A 19015-nucleotide genomic window follows, 5' to 3' on the forward strand; every position below is an offset into this window, starting at 1 on the left:
CTGGGAACCTCTCCAGGCAGAAAAAGAGAAAAACCCCCACATATGCAGAGGGAAACAAAAATTATACCTCTGTGGCTTTACTAGGAGTTGGGCTAACTGGCTGGTCTTTAATTTACAGTTCAGACAGTTACTTAGCCAAAGATGAGCACATCTGTAATAGCAGAAAGTGCCTTTTAGAAGAAGTAAATATCTGCATTAAAACCCTGGAGGGGGGTATGAGCCTGGGTATGACCGTGGGAGTAAAATGAAAGGTTTCAGGTGAATGCATTTAGGAGACATTTTGTGACATAATGCATGGTTGCCTTATTTCCTCTAGTAGCTCAAGATTACAGAGTATGGTCGGAACCAAGTAAGCTTTATGAGCAATTTCCGAGCTAAGCCAGCGAGTTCACGTCAGCTGCATTCACCAGGTTTCAGACAGCCACAATCTAGCACCGTGCTCTTAAGTTATTATCTCAGATATAACCGGAATGAAGGCGAACCTGAGTAGTTGTGGGCATGTTTGTTTTTGTGCCTCGGGCAAACTTCCGCAGAAGGTTCGCGCTGTGTCGGAGCTTTTGGTTTCCTGCGCAACAGCTCCGACTTCTGGCCCATCGAGTCTGGTTCCCGCTTGCCGTGCGGCGGAGGCTGGCTGCTCGATCCGGCCGTCGATGCTGAGTTGGCTGGCTGGCTCCCGCCCTCGCGAATCCTCCCCCTGCCTCTCGGCTTCCCTTGCTCGGTGGGGCAGGCTTGGCACCTGAGGGCGATAGAGAAGGAAAAGGGAAGCCGCGCAGAACCTTCAGCTGCCCCGGTTCTGCCCCTGGGGCTCGGCGAGAAGGAAGCAGGGGACCTTCGCCGCAGTAGCCTGACGCTTTGTATCCCTTCTGAAGCCTTAGCCGAGGGCTTTCTGCAGCCATGGTGAAGGTCTCGTTTAACTCGGCCTTGGCGCAGAAAGACGCAGCCAAGAAGGAGGAGGAGGAGGAAGGGGGACAGAATGAAAAAAACAGCTGCAGCAACCAAGTGCTCATCTTGTCCCCAGACACAAAGGTGAGGAGGCGTCCGGCGCATTGGCGCCAGCAGTGCTCCTGCAGCAGAAACGAGCAGTTTTTCCGGGCGCGGAGCAGCAGCTTATCTTGCAAGCTGCGGCCTGAAAGAGCAATCGAGAAGGGCAGCGACGAGTTTGGGTGGAGAACGATGTGATCGTCCGGGGGGATAAAGATGGGGTCGAAACAAGAAGGGACTGGGGTGTGGAGGGGGGTTTGCTCAAAATTAAGGGCCTAGTGAGGCTCCGGAAGTAGCTTTAAGCCGGCTGGGGCTTTGGAGACGAGTGTATTTCTCATGGGTTTTTAATGTGCGTTAGCGCGAAGAGTTGCCTCGGAGCGCGACTGTGGGAAAGTGAAATATTACCTCAATTTTGGCAGATCAGTTTATGAATCAAAAATGGCTGACGCGTGAGCAGCCTTTAAACATCGCGGGCCTCTCTTTATATTTATTTTATCTCAGTTTCGCAGGACCGGCTCGGCCTTGCATTTTTTAAGGCGTTTCGTTTTTCTTTTGCATAACAACATCTGGGTTTTGCTTGGGCTCTGAACCTAAATAGTTGGGCCTGATTAGTACATAGTACTAACATTAGTACTTAGGAGATCACCTGGAACTCCCAAGACTAGATTGACCTGGGATTTAGGGAAAAAAAGTAAATCATATTTTGATACTGGATGCAGATACCAAAAAAGGGGCAATGGCAATTGATTTCAAAACGTATTTTTGTTCGGCTCTCTGGGTAACCTTTTCCAGTCACTCTCCCTGAGCCCAAGGAAGAAGGCAAAAATAAACCAATAATAAAAATCGTGCGCACTTGTCTAGTTGCCAGGCATCCAAACTGACGCAGGCATGGCTTACTTGTCTGAAGATTGTGATTTTGGATTTCATTTCATTTCTTTTCAGTTCAGTTCAGATCCAGTATAACTTGATCATACAATACCTGTTACATAACCCATTATCTGGATGTATGCAGTACATTGAACCATAAACTAACCAGATGTGCTGGATTTATACTATACAACATTCTAACCTGTAATGTTCCTTGGGACTGACCATGGAAGACAGGAGGAAGATCTGGAGTTTACATGGTCTGATAAGAATAATCTGAGTTCAAAAGAGGGGTGGAGAAAGGGTCTCAGAAGGATCCTCCCTAGTTTTTGAGAGAGTAAAAGTAGCAGACAGGATAAGTACTTTCAGACTTACAGGATTCTGTTAATTAACCTTACATAAATACAGAGCTAGTATTGTTTTGCTTCTTGTCTGGACTACCTTGAAAAGCTTATCAACCAAAAGGGGAAATCAAATTTGTTAAAACTATCAAAGCTTAGCATGCTATATGTATGCAGTTTTTAGTTCTTTAAGTGAGCTGATTAAGTGTGGGTTTGTGAAGGAAGTATTCATTGAAACACTTGGTTGTCCTTTGTCCAGATACTATAACTTACATCAACCTAAAGTATACCATCTGATGTAAAGAGAGTCGCAACAGTGACCATTTGGAGTTCAAATTAGTCCAAAAACTGTGGGTCAGTCTTGATGGGTAAGAGATTAAAAATGGCATGATACTTACTCCTGGAACCTAGGAAGGATTTCCTAGGATTTCTTCTATACTTTTGAAAGAGATTTGTTCAGGAGACAACAGGCCAGATGGCAATAAGAGGCTTCAGGCAATAGCTATCTCTTTTCTTTGGATTTTGCCTGTCCATCAGTACTTGGGCAATCACATTGGTCTATTGCTTCCTCCCTGGTGATGGTGTTGCTGAAAGAGCAGCAATCCAAGAATTCTTGTGAACAAAGAGACTAATCTGCTTTGCGTGAATAAGACCATGTGCCTTAAATTTAATTTTGGTGTGTTGTGTAGGTATTTTGTATTCAACACAGATTTGAATGGTCAGGGGAGAAATGCAGTTCAAGGTCTATCTGTTTGTGACCAAGATCCAGGAACCAATTTTCAAGATTTTCTCCTTGTTAGAACAGGAATTTGGTTGGTATACCATGTATATCCATGTAGTGCAAACATTCCCAGCTAGGGCTGGCAGGAGCAATGGAATATTCAGAGGTGGTGATACTGCAAGGCTTCAGGTCCCTGCAGAAGCTGCCTTGGGCACCCAGCTTTGTGCTTGTCATAACTATGACAGTCCTAGAGCTGTCCCAATTCTTTGTCAGGGGTTGCTCACTTGATTGCAGATTTTTCTCATTGGAGCTCCTTACCTGGGAGATCTAGCAAACTTCTTACATGATTCAGGTTCATTCAGGACACTGGTTTCCACTGATGTTTTTGGGAGGGTTTTTTTTGTTTTTTCATTGTTATATGGCATCCTTTTTAATGGTTATGATTTTCATATGCAAAGTGTATTTTAAAAGCACATTTTCAATTTTATATGTCATGTTACTGGTTTACAGTATCTTTTAATAAAGAATAATGACTTTTAAAGTAAGTATAAATGCGTTGTGGCATTTTGAAAAGTCTATTAGATAATAGACTTCTAAATAAAGTAGTAGTAGTGACATTAATTTTGAAAACTTTTTTTGCTCACAGACATCTATCCTAGCAAGTAAGTACAAAAAGACTCATGTAATTGTTATGACAAGAGAGAGAGTGGCACAGAAATCTTTCCCTCCCTTCCTTCCTTCCTTCCTTCCTTCCTTCCTTCCTTCCTTCCTTCCTTCGTTCTTTTCTTTCCTCTCTCTCTCTCTTTCTTTCTTTCTTTCTTTCTCTCTTTCTTTCTTGTTCTTTCTATTTCTCTCACCTTTTATGACCTGAAAAGCAAAGTCAGTGGAGAAATCAGATTCACTTAACTGTATTACTAACTTAACTGCAGTGATTCACTTCACAGCTGTGACAAGAAAGTTCATAAAATGGGGCAAAACTCAATTGCCTTGCTTAGCAACAGAAACTTTGGGCTCAATTGGGGTTGTAAATCGAGGACTAACCCCGGAAATTCCAGAGCTGTTAGTTTAACTAGGAAATTAAACAATTGGAGGGAAGCAATGGTATGCCAAGTAATTTGAATGGATGCATCTATAATATCAGGAACTGATCTTGACTTGAAGATGTTATCTACATCTTACATGTACATGTTATCTACATCATCTGATACATTTTAAAATTCTTTCATTATGTCTGAGATTGATCTATATAGTAAAATCCATTATTTAGAGTACTCCCAATTTCTTGCCCACATAATTTGAGTATCTCAGCCACTGTGGATACTGCAGGTGCACACTGAATGTGTCTGTAACAGGTAAGCCTTCATATAGACATCGAAGTGCATGTAGGTTTTCATGTGAATTGGAAACCCAGACTTATTGTTAATTGATTCTAAAAGTGACTTTGGAATTATCTAGTCTCTTCATAAAATTGACAAGCTTGAGTGGGAGGACTGAATTCCTTCAGATATTGTTGCCCCCAAAGATTAAGGACTTTATTGGTTAGTAATGATATATTAAGTTGAAATTGGAACTAAACACATGCTTGGTGTAATGTAATCATACTGAGCACTTCTGGTAATTTCTTTTGCTTACCTTCTTATGTTGACTGAAGTTTCCAGGTTGTCTTTCAGAGCAGCCTTCTATATACTGCATTATCTTAATCTAAGTAAGCAGTTACCAAGACATGGATTATTCAAGATTATTAAATTACATTAAGTTGCTGTTCAAAGATAATTGTGAAGACTTACGTGCTTCTGTTCTACATTTATGATTATATTATTTTGATTTCATAAGTGCTGAAAACTTTATGGTCAATTTAAGAGATAAGAGGTAACTTTTTATTGTCATTTTTTTTACTGTGAGTACACTGGCCCACATTAAAAATGAAATTCTTTTTGCCTTCTCTCAAGAGAAAGTGTATATCTATCCAAACACACACATAGCACACATATACACAGGCTGTATACATATATAAATATATACTTGTACCATACATATATATTACTGTCCATTTTGAATATGTAGCAGAAAAAGGAAACTTGAGAATTCCCAAGGTTGATGCTATATAGAAGAAAACTGTGACTGAATCTAGATATTCTGCTTTGGATACTACGAACCTTCCTCCCAGAAGCTAACAAGGAAAACTGGTTGTGAAGAGGACGTATAGTGTCCCAGACAATCCTGCGGACTCTGCTCAAGTATTGCTTATGTGCTATATTCTGGATAGAAGGAAGTGAACTACCAATGATCTTTTCTGTCATCCTCACCACTCTGCACCACCTTCCTGTCTGAAGCAGTAATGCTTTCAAACCAGAAAATAATGCAATATGACAGGATGTTCTTGACCATGCCTCTATAGAAAGTGGTAAGGATGGGAAGGAAGATAAACTTTTCTCATGCAATGTAGAAAATGCAGCTGCTGTGCCCTTTTAACTAGTGTCTCACTCTTGAGCGACAAAGCTAGCCTACTCAGTAACTGCACACCCAAAAACTTGATGCCACTAACTACCTCCACAGGTGACTCATTAATATGTAGAGGTATGCTGAACCTGCCTTTTCTAAAATTGATAATCTCTTTAGTTTCTTCTATGTTTAAAATGAGGCTGTTTTTATTATACCAGTTCACTAAACCCTCTACCTCCTTGCAGTAAGTAACCTTGTCATCTTGAATAAGGCCCACTACTATTCTATCGTCTGCATACTTCACAATATGGTTAGTGGTAAATCTAGCACAATATCATGGGTCAAAAAGGATGAACAACAGACTTGGGACACAGCCCTAAGGAAAACCTGTGCTCAAGAAAATGGTGTTAGAAATATTACTCCCAACTCGCACATATTTATCAGTAAGAAAATCAAGAATCCAGTTGTACAAAGGAGTATTAAAGCCTAAAATGCCCAGTTTGTCTACTAGATGCTGAGGGATGATTGCATTAAATGCCGAACTGAAGTCAACGAACAGCATTCACACGAGTGCTTTCTGTTTAATAATTTAATAAATTTATTTTATATTTATTGAATAAATGTAATAAATCTAACATCTTGAGTCTCCAAAGACCTATGCAAGGGTCCTCTTTGTAGACTTTAGTTCAGCATTCAATACCATCATTCCAGACACTCTTCTAACTAAGCTAAACTAGCTACGGGTACCGGAACAGACTTATAAGTGGATCACAAGCTTCCTAACAAACAGGAAGCAGCAGGTGAAGCTAAGCAAGATCACATCAAATACTTGTACAATTAGCACAGGGAGCCCCCAAGGCTGTGTGCTCTCCCCACTTCTCTCTGTCTACCAATGACTGCATCTCCAACGATCCATCTGTTAAGCTACTGAAGTTCGCAGATGAACAACAGAGATTGGTTTCATTCGAGACAATGACAAATCCGCATACAGACGAAAGGTCGAACAACTAGCCTTGTGGTGCGACTGAAACAATCTGGAACTGAACACACTCAAAACCGTAGAAATGGTGGTAGATTTTAGGAGAAACCCTTCTATACTTCCATCTCTCACAATACTAGACAACACAGTATCAACAGTAGAAACCTTTAAATTTCTAGGTTCTATCATGTCACAAGATCTAAAATGGACAGCTAACATCAAAAACATCATCAAAAAAGGACAACAAAGAATGTTCTTTCTGCGCTAACTCAGTAAGCTCAAACTGCCCAAGGAGCTACTGATTCAGTTCTACAGAGGAATTATTGAGTCTGTCATTTGCACCTCTATAACTGTCTGGTTCAGTTGTGCAATCCAACAAGAAAGACACAGACTTCAGAGGATAATTAGAACTGCAGAAAAAATAATTGCTACCAACCTGCCTTCCATAAAGGACCTGTATACTGCACGAATCAAGAAGAGGGCCGTGAAAATATTTACAGATCCCTCATATCCTGGACATAAACTGTTTCAACTCCTACCCTGAAAACGATGCTATAGAGCACTGCACACCAGAACAACTAGACACAAGAACAGTTTTTTCCTGAAGGCCATCACTGCTAAAGAAATAATTCCCTCAACACTGTCAAACTATTTACTAAATCTGCACTACTATTAATCTTCTCATCGTTCCCATCACCAATCTCTTTCTATTTATGACTGTATGACTGTAACTTTGTTGCTGGTAATCCTTATGATTTCTATTGATATATTGACCATCATTTGTGTTGTAAATGTTGTACCTTGATGAACGTATCTTTTTTTTTATGTACACTGAGAGCATATGCACCAAGACAAATTCCTTGTGTGTCCAATCACACTTGGCCAATAAACAATTCTATTCTATTCTATTCTATTCTATTCTATTCTATTCTATTCTATTCTATTAATAAATTTCTGTTTAATAATTAAAAACTGCCTGGAAAAAATAATTAGATTTGTTGCCTTGGTAGAAATAAGTGAAACCACTTTTTGCTGATGGAATAGCTTCTGTTTTAGGATTCCACTTGCCACTCCAGAAGTGAGTTCAGGGATTCTGTGGAAGATTTGGTATTTGTTCAAGGTGAAAAAGAAGATAAGAAAGGAAGCCTGTCCACACAGCATGGACACAAGTGGTGATTACATTATACCTACATGATGTAGCTGGATATACCTCACTATTGATTACTTTTTTGTGTGTGACTTTCTAGGATCCAGCAGAAGTGGTGGTGCCTCTTGGACAGAGAAGAGCTTGGTGCTGGTGTATGTGTTTTGGATTAGCTTTTATGCTTGGTGTTGTAATCTTTGGCGGTACCTATATGTGCAAGTATTTTCGAATTCAGGTAAGATGAAAATACATATATGACCAAGCTTTGAATGTTTTTGTTAACTTACTAGGAATTGTCCAACTTGGCTTATCAGCTTAAGTTTTAATATAAAATTCATTTTTAATATTTTTAAACTTGAGAAAATTAACTCCAATACCAGATAAACTCTATAAATACATATGGATTTAAGCTTAGTATTAGGAAATATTTGCCAGTGTTCCTGCTGTGAAAACAAAGTCTTTTGGGATAACTAGATTATCTCCTTAGTTTTCAATTGGTAAAAGTTTTTCAACTTGTTGAAGTTTCTTATTGATTTTAGTTAGAAATGTTGCAAATGGCAAATATATGATATGTACTGTCAGTTGTCTCCAGAAGAAATGTTCTCAACATATTTTTAACCTGAATAAAATATTAACTGTATTTCAAAAATGGAAATTGGTTTAAGTTATGGGTAAAATGTAAGCTGTTCAATTTTTCTATTAGTGAGACAGAGGAAAAAAGTGTTTTTATTTATTTGTGATGTTTTATCTCGCCTTCCCTTCAGACTCTCGGAGCAGCATATTTTTCACTTCTAAGCAGTTTTATTTTTAAAGCTTAGATACAAAACCTAAGGGAGAAATTAACAGTGACCAGGACCTCTGTCCTTTTTCTCCCAAGTGGCAACAAGTGTTACGATAGCAGAAAGGGTATCTACTGCCTCTCTTTGTCAGCCAGATTCAGGACAGCTAGCTAACTAGCTCTTCTTTCTTGTCTAGAAAGTTTACTTCTCTGGATGCAGCAGTTTGGGCTCTTTGTTAGGGCATTATTTTTTCTGTATTATTACTTTGCTGTGAACACCTGTGCAGTTTAACAAGAGCTTTGAATTCAATAGCTATAGGAAACCAGGTTAATGTTGGAAAGTTAACTGCAGGATATAAAATCATCTTGAGCAGGGTTGTCAATTGGCGGACCAGATGCATCACACACAGGCCACTCCCACCCCAGCTCCATGAAGGGGTAAAATGTCACGGTATGTCACGTGACGGCAACATGATGTGGCGAGTTTGACACTTATGGTCTTGAGTATTCGATCTGAACAGCCTGGTGGCATCTTCATCTAACATCCTTATGGAGTTAATCTAATTTTCTAGGTACACAGCATATAATCAAACTAATACTGTGGACTAGTATTAACACATTGGGCTAAAATAGAGTTTGTTTCTTCGTGATTTCATACACAATTAGTCTAGGCTAGAGCTAAAAATAAGTTGTGATTCATTTTGCTCATAGCTTGCTTGTGCATTTGTAAAAAAAAGGCAATATTCACCACAATAAAGTTAAAGTGCATATGTATGACTTGCTGAAGAATGTTGGTTGGTTAAATTAAGCTATCCGGCGCCATCTTAATTTCATTCTATTGGCCATGTAATTATTGCTAGTGGTTGACCTGAATTTCAGAATATCATGTCTACCGAGGCAACCAGAATTTCCAGCTGCTGCTATCTAGAATTTCAAATAACAACTGGTCAATTTTAGATTGATGGATACAAAATGGTCTGACTTGGAGGCCTGGGTGATTTCTGAAGGGCCTTGGTAGTTTTTACCTTGTTTACCAGCAGATGTTCTGGATAGTTGATAATATCATTCCTAACCACCATTTTCCTTTAAAAATCCCACAAATGGCAAAAATGGGCTGGAACTGAATTGAAAGCAGCAATTTTGGCTATTTGGAGATAGCTTAATGGAGGAAAATAGCTTGTCTTTCAGTGAACCTCCTTTCTCATTCTTAAAAGTTGAAAAAATACAGTGAAAGTTAGGTCATTTTTGTTGGCAAATTTTGCTGATGCAATTTTAAAATCCTAGTTATCTTTTGTGGCCTACAGAATGCTTACCTTTGTGCTAAGCCACAATATGGATTCTCATTTTTAATTTTTGTTCTTTGTGTTGTCTGAACCAAAACCAAAATGGTTATGCTTATCTGAATAACACCAATGTAGTCAACTGTGGTTCATTTAATAATTAAACAAATATGCATGAAATTTGTAGGAACATAACCTGAGGTTTTGTAGTAATTATTACTTAATGGTTGGCCAGTACGAAAAGTTGTAAATTCAAACTACAATGTCTCTTTTCAGATGATAGATAATAATCTTCCTCTGATGATAAATTCTGCTCTGAAATAAACTATAATATTATCTAATAAGCTTAAGAATAGAGTGGCTAGTATTCCGGATTTGAGATTTAGCAGTGATGAGGTGGGGGTGGATATATGTTGCAACAAGATTCATGAACTCTCTTTTGCATTGGCTTATATGTATTACCTTTGTTTTTTAGGAAAATGTTTACTTCTGTGGAATTAAGTATATTGAGGATGGCTTAACCCTAACTGATTCAGATACATTTGCTTCAGCTCGTTATCAGATAATTGAAGAGAGTATCCAGATCCTTCAGGAGGAGGATGTTGAGTTCATTAGTGTGCCAGTTCCAGAATTTGCTGACAGTGATCCAGCTGATATTGTGCATGATTTTCAGAGGGTAAGGAATAATGCTGTGAATAACATTGTAATTGGAGGGAAAGGAGTTTGAAGTTACTGTTTGAAGTTACTGATTATTTCTAGTGTCTTTGTTATATTTGTATATATACTGGTAAGTGCACAAAGAAAACCGGGGTAGGTCCCAGAAGTAAAGGAGAAAGTAAAAGGACTGCATAATAATAACAACAACAACAACAACAACAACAACAACAACAACAATAATAATAATAATAATAATAATAATAATAATAATAATATTTTAATTTGTATACCGCCCTTCTCCCGAAGGATTCAGGGCGGTTTACAGCCAAAATAAAATACAACAACACCACATACAGTATTAAAAACAAACATTAAAAAACTTAGTCAATTTGGCCGAATATTAAAATACGAGCAATCCTTTAAAATTAATAAAGATTACAAACCCATAAAACATCTAAAAAATTTTTTAAAAATCAAGCCAGTCCAGCAAAACGGAATAAATAAGTCTTAAGTTCGCAGCGAAAAGTCCGAAAGTCAGGTAGTTGTTGAAGTCCAGGGGGAAGTTCGTTCCACAGGGTGGGAGCCCCCACAGAGAAGGCCCTTCCCCTGGGAGCCGCCAGCCGACATTGCTTGGCTGACGGCACCCTAAGGAGTCCCTCTCTGTGAGAACGCACAGGTCGCTGGGAGATAGAAGATGGCAGCAGACGGTCCCGTAAGTAACCCGGTCCTAAGCCATGGAGCGCTTTAAAGGTGGTTACCAATACCTTGAAGCGCACCCGGAAGACAACAGGCAGCCAGTGCAGTCTGCGCAGGATGGGTGTTACATGGGAGCTCTGAACCGCTCCCTCTATCACCCGCGCAGCTGCATTCTGGACCAACTGAAGCCTCTGGGTGCTCTTCAAGGGGAGCCCCATGTAGAGAGCATTGCAGTAGTCCAAGCGAGAGGTAACAAGAACATGAGTGACCGTGCATAAGGCATCCCGGTCCAGAAAGGGGCGCAACTGGTGAATCAGGCGAACCTGATAAAAAGCTCTCCTGGAGACAGCCGTCAAATGATCTTCGAAAGACAGCCGCCCATCCAGGAGAACGCCCAAGTTGCGCACCCTTTCCATTGGGGCCAATGACTCGCCCCCAACGGTCAGCTGTGGCTGCAGCTGACTGTACCGGGGTGCCGGCATCCACAGCCACTCCGTCTTGGAGGGATTAAGCTTGAGCCTGTTCCTCCCCATCCAGACCCGTACGGCTTCAAGACACTGAGAGAGTACTTCGATGGCTTTGTTGGGGTGGCTTGGGGTGGAAAAGTACAGTTGCGTATCATCAGCATACAGTTGGTACCTCACCCCAAAGCCACTGATGATCTCACCCAGCGGCTTCATATAAATGTTGAACAGGAGAGGCGAGAGAATCGACCCCTGCGGCACCCCACACGAGGCGCCTCGGGGTCGATCTCTGCCCCCCTGCCAACACCGTCTGCGTCCGGCCAGAGAGATAGGAGGAGAACCACCGAAAAACGGTGCCTCCCACTCCCAAACTCCCCAGCCGGCGCAGCAGGATACCATGGTCGATGGTATCAAAAGCCGCTGAGAGGTCTAATAGGACCAGGGCAGATGAATAACCCTTGTCCCTGACCCTCCAGAGATCATCCACCAACGCGACCAAAGCCGTCTCCGTACTGTAACCGGGTCGGAAGCCGGACTGGAACGGGTCTAGATAGACAGTTTCATCCAGGTACTGGGGTAATTGACGTGCCACCGCACTCTCTACCCAAAGGAGACCGGACGATAACTTCCTAAAACAGCTGGGTCCAGGGAAGGATAACGAGACATGGTGGTACAGATTGGATAACGAGACATGATGGTACAGTGGTTAGAATGCAGTATTGCAGGCTAATTCTGCTGACTGCTGATTGCCAGCAGTTCGATAGATCGAGTCTCAGTGGCTCAAGGTTGACTCATCCTTCCAAAGTTGGTAAAATGAGGACCCAGATTGTTGGGGGCAATTGCTGACTCTGAAAAAGGCTTAGAGAGGGCTGTAAAGCACTGTGAAGTGGTATTAGTCTAAGTGCTATTGCTATTAAAGCCTGCAAAGTTCTGAATTCTCTGTTGTTACAAGTGAGGAAATAATTTAATGATGTAAGAACAAGCAAAAGACTGCTTGTATCCAAGCTTCTAAAAACAATATGCCTTTTCTGGATTAGTGTTAGGCTGAAACATTTAATACTATTTAGAGTTTACAAAGGACACTCTTTCCCACCTTTTACTTGTGATATATTGCACTAAAATTTTAATATAATATTTAAAAAATATAAAAATAGCCCAATCTACCAAAAACAGAACTGTAAAAGACAGACTAGGAATACAAATTAAAGTAGGAAAGAAAACGATAAGAGAACACTTATCCACTCTAGACGAGTTCAAATTCAAATGGATTATATCCCAGAGTTCAGAAGAAGCTGGAAGATGTGATCTCAGAACCACTGAACCATATCTTTCAAAGATCCTGGAGCATTGGGGAAATACCAGAAAACTGAAAAAGAGCTGACATGGTTCTCATCTTCAAAAAAGGGGAAAAATGGATCCAGGAAACTACAGACCAATCAGCCTGATATCAGTACCTGGTAAGAACCTGGAAAAGATAATCAAGCAACAGATCTGAGAACACCTAGAAGCAAGCAAAGTTTTAACCAAGTCAACATGGGTTTGTCATAAACATATCATGCCGAACAAATCTTATTTCATTATTTGAAAAAGTGACTAAATTAGTGGACCAGCAGAATGCTGTGGACATAGTATTTTTGAATTTCAGTAAGATATTTGACAGAATAGACCACAGCCTACTTCTTAGTAAGTTAGAAAAATGTGGGATAGACAGCATCACCACAAGATAGATTTTTAACTGGCTGACAAACCGCACTCAATGTACATGTACATGGAGGACAATAAGCTGTAGACTAAAACATATGAAGAACAGTTGCAGGAATCGGGTATGTCTAGTGAAAAAATGTCTAGGGGGTGACATAATAGCAGTGTTCCAATATTTGAGGAGTTGCCACAAAGAAGAGGGAGTCAAGCTATTATCCAAAGTACCAGAAGGCAGGACAAGATACAACAAATGGAAATTAATTAAGGAGAGAAGCAACCTAGAACTTAGGGAAAATTTCCTTATAGAAGAATTTATCAGTGTAATAGTCTGCCTCCAGAAGGTGTGGGTGTTCCATGACTAGAGGTTTTTAAGAAGAGACTAGACCAGTGGTTCCCAACGTGGGGCCCATGCCCCACAGGGGGACAATTTGATTTTTAATGGGGGCAATTGGAACCTTGTTTAAACCAAGTTAATGGCCTTTTAGGCTTCCTCCGCATGAGTAGGAGTTCACTTTTTGAATAGTAAGAATTATATGTCATATGGGGGGGGATCAGGATTTTAAAGATGCTTAGGTGGGGCATGGCCAAAAAAAGGTTGGGAACCACTGGACTAGACCTTTGTCTGTCTCCTCTAGGGTCTCCTGCTTGACCAGGGTATTGGATTAGAAGATCTCCAAAGTTCCTTCCAACTCTGTTATTCTGTGGTATACCTATCATGTATTATTTTGATCTGTTTTAAATGTATCCGGAACATATAAGGTAGAAAACTATTCTGGAATACTTTCCTTAAGCTAATTTCTTTTTTTCCCCTTGTTATCAGAAAATAATGTTTTAATAACTAGAGAGACTGAAATAGAATAAATGATATGTAAAGTATTTAAATTTTTGTCTTTGAAAGGAGCAGTATACTACACTAAGTTATATACAGTGTTACATATTCTAATACTATTAAGAGATTCATAACATTTCTTTATTAGAGACTTACAGCTTATCTTGACCTCAGCCTGAATAAGTGCTATGTCATTCCTCTGAATACGTCAGTTGTTATGCCACCTAAAAACTTCTTAGAACTGCTGATCAACATCAAAGTAAGATTAAAATTGTTTTTTTTAATGTATTCAGTAATCCTTATTTTTATTAAGCTAATTTATGTCTCAGTTGATTAGAATGACTGTGAACCTAGTTTTATCCCATTATGGTATTTACATTAATGTTTTTACTACCTTACACTAAACCCATTTAGTAATAATCCCTCCGAACAAAACCAGACCTTTGCAATTTGTTCTTTACTTATGATCAGACAAATATCAAACAGACAAGTTTAAAAAATTAATATACATAAATTACATAAAAGGTGACCAAAACTATAAAAAAGGCACCAGCTGCTTCCCAAGGGGTAAAGTTATAGCTAATAATTTTGCCAGTGCCATTGAGAAATTGGTCACTTTAAAGGAAATCAGTACTCTCCTTGTAATGGGGAGAGTTTGTAATAAATGGATTTGTATGTTTTAATTGCCATTGTGTGTAGAGTGGACATTTAATAAAATATTGAATATAGATTCCATATTTGTATTTGAAATAATAAATAAGATTTTCATTTAAATAATTGAAATAACTTTAAATTGTCATCCTGTTGGGTACATAATTGGGCTAGAGGAAAAAAAGTCTCTCATGTGAAGCATGCATGATTATAAAAGAAAAAATACTCAGGGAGAGTCAAGGAAGATGGGAGAATTTTATTATAGACATGGGTGATTTGGGCCTTGACTGACTAGATGATCTAAATTACAGACCTTCCTTTTGAGTTCTGCTCAGATTTTTGTGAGGCCTAAAATAAATAATGTTAATATAATGTAATGTAAAGCTAATATTGACAATTTATCTTTGCAAGGTGGTACAAATCTATTCATCTTAGCCCTGTGGCTAAGATGAACCACAGGGATCACCCCAAAGAATTTATCTTGCTTGAGACCCTAAGCATTGTAGTTTTGCCATGGCCCTGAGCTGAGCCCTTTATTTTGCTATTTTTAGAAACAGCTTGGAAAGAGTACAGGTTGGACATCTTCTTACACATTTGAGTACCATGTAGCAGCAGCATACCCAAAATGTTGATCTTGAATAGCTTAATGGTATGCCATTTGGATTTTAAAAAACAGTTGGCATCCTGGAAGTATTTTTTAAAAGACAAACTTCTCTGGTAAAGAATATTTTACTGACTTGTGTAGGGGGACTATTGGTTTTTAGTCCATGATTTAAATTATGATCTCTTGAAAAAGTAGGAAGTAGGCTACTTCCTTTCTGTTTCTTAAGATCCATATTCTTCAGAGGCACAATTGTAGATATAACATAAATTGAATTAATAACAAAGAAGTTAAATGAAAATGGATAAAACAGATTTAATATTTTTTAAACTCTTCTATGATTTTATTAATTCATGTAGGCTGGAACATACTTGCCACAGTCATACTTGATTCATGAGCAGATGATAGTCACTGACCGCATTGAAAATGTGGATCAACTGGGTTTTTTCATTTATCGCCTTTGTCGTGATAAAGAGACTTACAAATTGCAGCGCAAGGAAGTACTGAAAGGTATGGTATAAACATAGATGACATGATAAAGATAGCCATAATTAATGTTTTGTTGCCACATGAAACTATGCAAAACTAATATTTCAGTCTGTATATATTTTGCTGCATTGTAATAAAATCTGGTACATGCAGTCTTCTCTTACCAATGCTAATTGGGATCAGGAACACCATCACTAAGCGATATGGTCATAAGGCATGACATTGTGTGACCATGATGATCTGTGACAACAGTTGCTGGAATTTGGCGAGTTCTGTGTGATTGCAGCATCCTGCATTTACCACTTGCAACCTCTTGCTGGCTTTCCGATTGACTGCATGTTGAAAGCCAGCAGAGATGGTCACAGGTGGTGATCACATGTCCATGGGATGTTGCAGCATCATAATTGTGAGTAAATCACCAAATGTGATCATGTGATTCTGGGGAGGCTAGAACTTGGTGTACCATTATAACATGAAAAGGTAGCTAATCAGATTTTACATGAGGATTTACCTATATTATAAAAATGTCCATAAAAATATCCATGCCTCTTATAGCACCTAATTTTTAATGTTAGAGATGTGCATATTTAATATATGCAAAGCTTTAAAACAGATTTTTTTTGCCTTTGAATATTTCATATCAGATTGCAATGTCAGTAATTCTATGCTTAGCACAATGTTCTGGTTGGAAAAAAATGGTTCCTAATAAATTATGAATATACTGTTATACGAAGAAATGATGCTATACCTGTGGCTAAATTATTTAGTGTAATGGTGTATTAATTTTACTAATATTACTTTCATATATTAAAACATTTTTGTACATTTTCCGCACAAACGTTTGGCAAACCTAACGTTATGTACTACTACGATAAATTAAGCATGTGGTTAACTTACTAACATTAAGGACATTTAAACGTATTTAAAAGTATTTCATTAGAAGTTTGAACATGTCCAGTATATTTAGATAGAATGCCTTATTTTACAGTATTTCTTAGGACAGTATAGTGAAGAAACTTGAAATTAAAAGATTTGATTACTTATTTAAATTATTTTAATCAAGCTATTTATTTGATATCTCTCTCTCTCGGAGATAGGGTGTCTGAAGGATGTGCTATGCAACTTCAAAGCAGAGTCCACAGTGCTCCATGAGGCTTATACCCAATTAGACACAGATATAAGTTCATGCATCTTTTGTCCACCTTTTGTCCAGTGAATCTATGCAGTGAATGGAAACTGATAGAACGTCTTCATAATACAAACTTAAACTTTGTATCTTTCTACAAATTTCAATAGACACTTAAAATAAGAAACCAGTGAAGATAGCAGATGGAAAAGTTTGGATATACTTCCTGCTGAGAACAGTGCTTTTTTTTTATTTTAAGAAAACCTATAATGCTTTTGTTTAGGCTCATCTGTCTTCCCATTGTTAATAATAGGAGATTCTGTGACATTGTATGAGTACGTGTGGACTGGGGTCAAGGTATTGAGGTGCTGACTGAGTACAGCTATGTATGTGGGAGGGAGTGCTGTAGTGTGTGAGCACATACTACAGAGTGAAAGATCCCTGGGATCTCATAGCGGAGCTCCTTGAGAGAAGCAACTTATAACCTTCTCTGCTGGCTTCTCCATGGACTTTGCTTGTGGCAAGATGGCAGGAAAGGTCACAAATGGTGGTCATGTCACTGCAGGACACCTCAACTGTTGTGTCAACTGATTGCCAAATACCCAAATTGCAACTATATGACTATGGAATGCTGTGATGGCCAAAACTTTTAGGGCTGGTTGTAAACACCAATTATTCAGCTCCATTACAACTTCAAATGGTCACTGAATGAGTGATCATCAAATGAGGATTACCTAAACTCCCATATGGCCTGTCATTTCAGAACAGAATAAAGTCACTGTTTCTTTGCACAGTTTCTTTTCTTGTATTCAAGAGACTAATTTAGACCTTAAATGGGAGAGCTGCTCTGCATACTTAACAAAATATACATTGTGTTTTTTCAGTGCATATTTTTCCATACAAGACAATGTATACAGTTTCTTTATAAAATAACTCAATATTTTGTTCATTCTTCCATAATAGGCATTCACAAGCGTGAAGCAGGTAATTGCCGGATAATTCGTCATTTTGAGAACAGATTTGCGATGGAAACGCTTATTTGCCAAGAATAAGGAATGCTACTGTAACAAAAATTAAGATACTTCATCTTATCCTTTCTATTATGTGCAGTGATTTCTTTCTTTTTATTTCGTTTATGTAAAGAATAAACAAGGCTATATAGCTGAATCCAATTACTTAATCTGATGAAACATCTTTGTCATATTTTGAAGTATAATGTTATTTTTTATGCTGGAATAGAAGCTGTATATTGTTAGTGTATTTCACATAATAAATCCTGAACTATCAAGAGGTAAACTGTGCATTCAATATTACCAAAAATTTCTATAAAATAATTCTAGTTAAAAGCTAAAAAATATATAGATCAGTTGCAACTGTTGAGGTTTTTAACAGTGTATTAGTACTATTACTGATTGCAGCTCATTAAGAAACATTTTATAATAAAGATGGAATTTATTGTGTTTCTAGTCACACTTAAATTCACTTCAAATTGGCTGTGCTAATATAGGTGTCTGCTGTACAAACTCCAGCAGTAATTTTATGTTACTGACCTGTATATAAGCTATGTGTATGCAAAAGAAAATAAATAAAAATCCGTTTGTGTAAATGTTTTTGCTAAGTTCTTTTACATGAACTGTGTGTTTAAGAATTGTATTTTAGAAATTACTGTAGTTAAATTTTTATAATTACTAGGTTACTAAATCTTGGAATTATTTAATTTTATTTGTAATAATGATTTAGAGTAGAAGTGAAACACTTTCGAAAAAAGTAAATGTTGAAGTATTGGGATTTTGTTTTTGTTTTACTAGGGGTTTATCATTCAAATGTGTATTTAAGAACCAAAGAATTGATTTTTCTTGAAATCCCTTCCCTGGCATCTCTCTGTAATCCCTAATTTCTCCACTCTGCAATGGGGAAAAAAACCAAGGCACAGAAAAAATTGTATTGGTTGTAATGGTAATCATGTGACAAAGCAATGCGGTGAAAGTCATAAATGTGGGCATTAGTTATAAAATTATTTTTTCAACGCCATCATAACTTTGAAGATTCTGGACAAGGCACTCAATTAGTGAGGACTATCTGTATTGGCATGGATTTCATGGGAAATGTGTTCTGAAGAACTGAAAAAAGGAGAACAAAATCCAAATGTAGAGTTTATTATGGTCCAGATAGAAAGTTAAAAATAATAAAAACACAAAACAGAATAATAATGTTGGAACAGGTGGTGTTAGTCACGGTATGTCTAATTTTACAGGCTGTATAATAGAT

At 38.2% G+C, this 19015-nt stretch overlaps 1 protein-coding gene across 1 annotated transcript; it reads left to right on the top strand.

Annotated features, from left to right (window-relative positions):
* The first annotated feature begins 578 nt into the window (after positions 1-578).
* ITM2B (integral membrane protein 2B) lies at positions 579-18353 on the top strand. Its single transcript, XM_058184108.1, has 6 exons — positions 579-1026; positions 7579-7710; positions 10009-10209; positions 14029-14139; positions 15492-15642; positions 17711-18353. The coding sequence occupies exons 1-6, from the start codon at positions 895-897 to the stop codon at positions 17797-17799; spliced, it is 816 nt and encodes a 271-aa protein (XP_058040091.1). The 5' UTR covers positions 579-894; the 3' UTR covers positions 17800-18353.
* Positions 18354-19015: the final 662 nt, after the last annotated feature.

This window comes from Ahaetulla prasina, chromosome 1, assembly GCF_028640845.1.
Source record: "Ahaetulla prasina isolate Xishuangbanna chromosome 1, ASM2864084v1, whole genome shotgun sequence".
NCBI classification, from domain to species: Eukaryota; Metazoa; Chordata; class Lepidosauria; order Squamata; family Colubridae; genus Ahaetulla; species Ahaetulla prasina.

Coding starts and splice junctions, on each gene's coding strand:
- ITM2B (XM_058184108.1), top strand. CDS start 895: ATGGTGAAGGTCTCGTTTAACTCGGCCTTGGCGCAGAAAGACGCAGCC. Junction 7,711..10,008: donor GCAAGTATTTTCGAATTCAG/GTAAGATGAAAA, acceptor TTTGTTTTTTAG/GAAAATGTTTACTTCTGTGG. Junction 14,140..15,491: donor AACTGCTGATCAACATCAAA/GTAAGATTAAAA, acceptor TAATTCATGTAG/GCTGGAACATACTTGCCACA.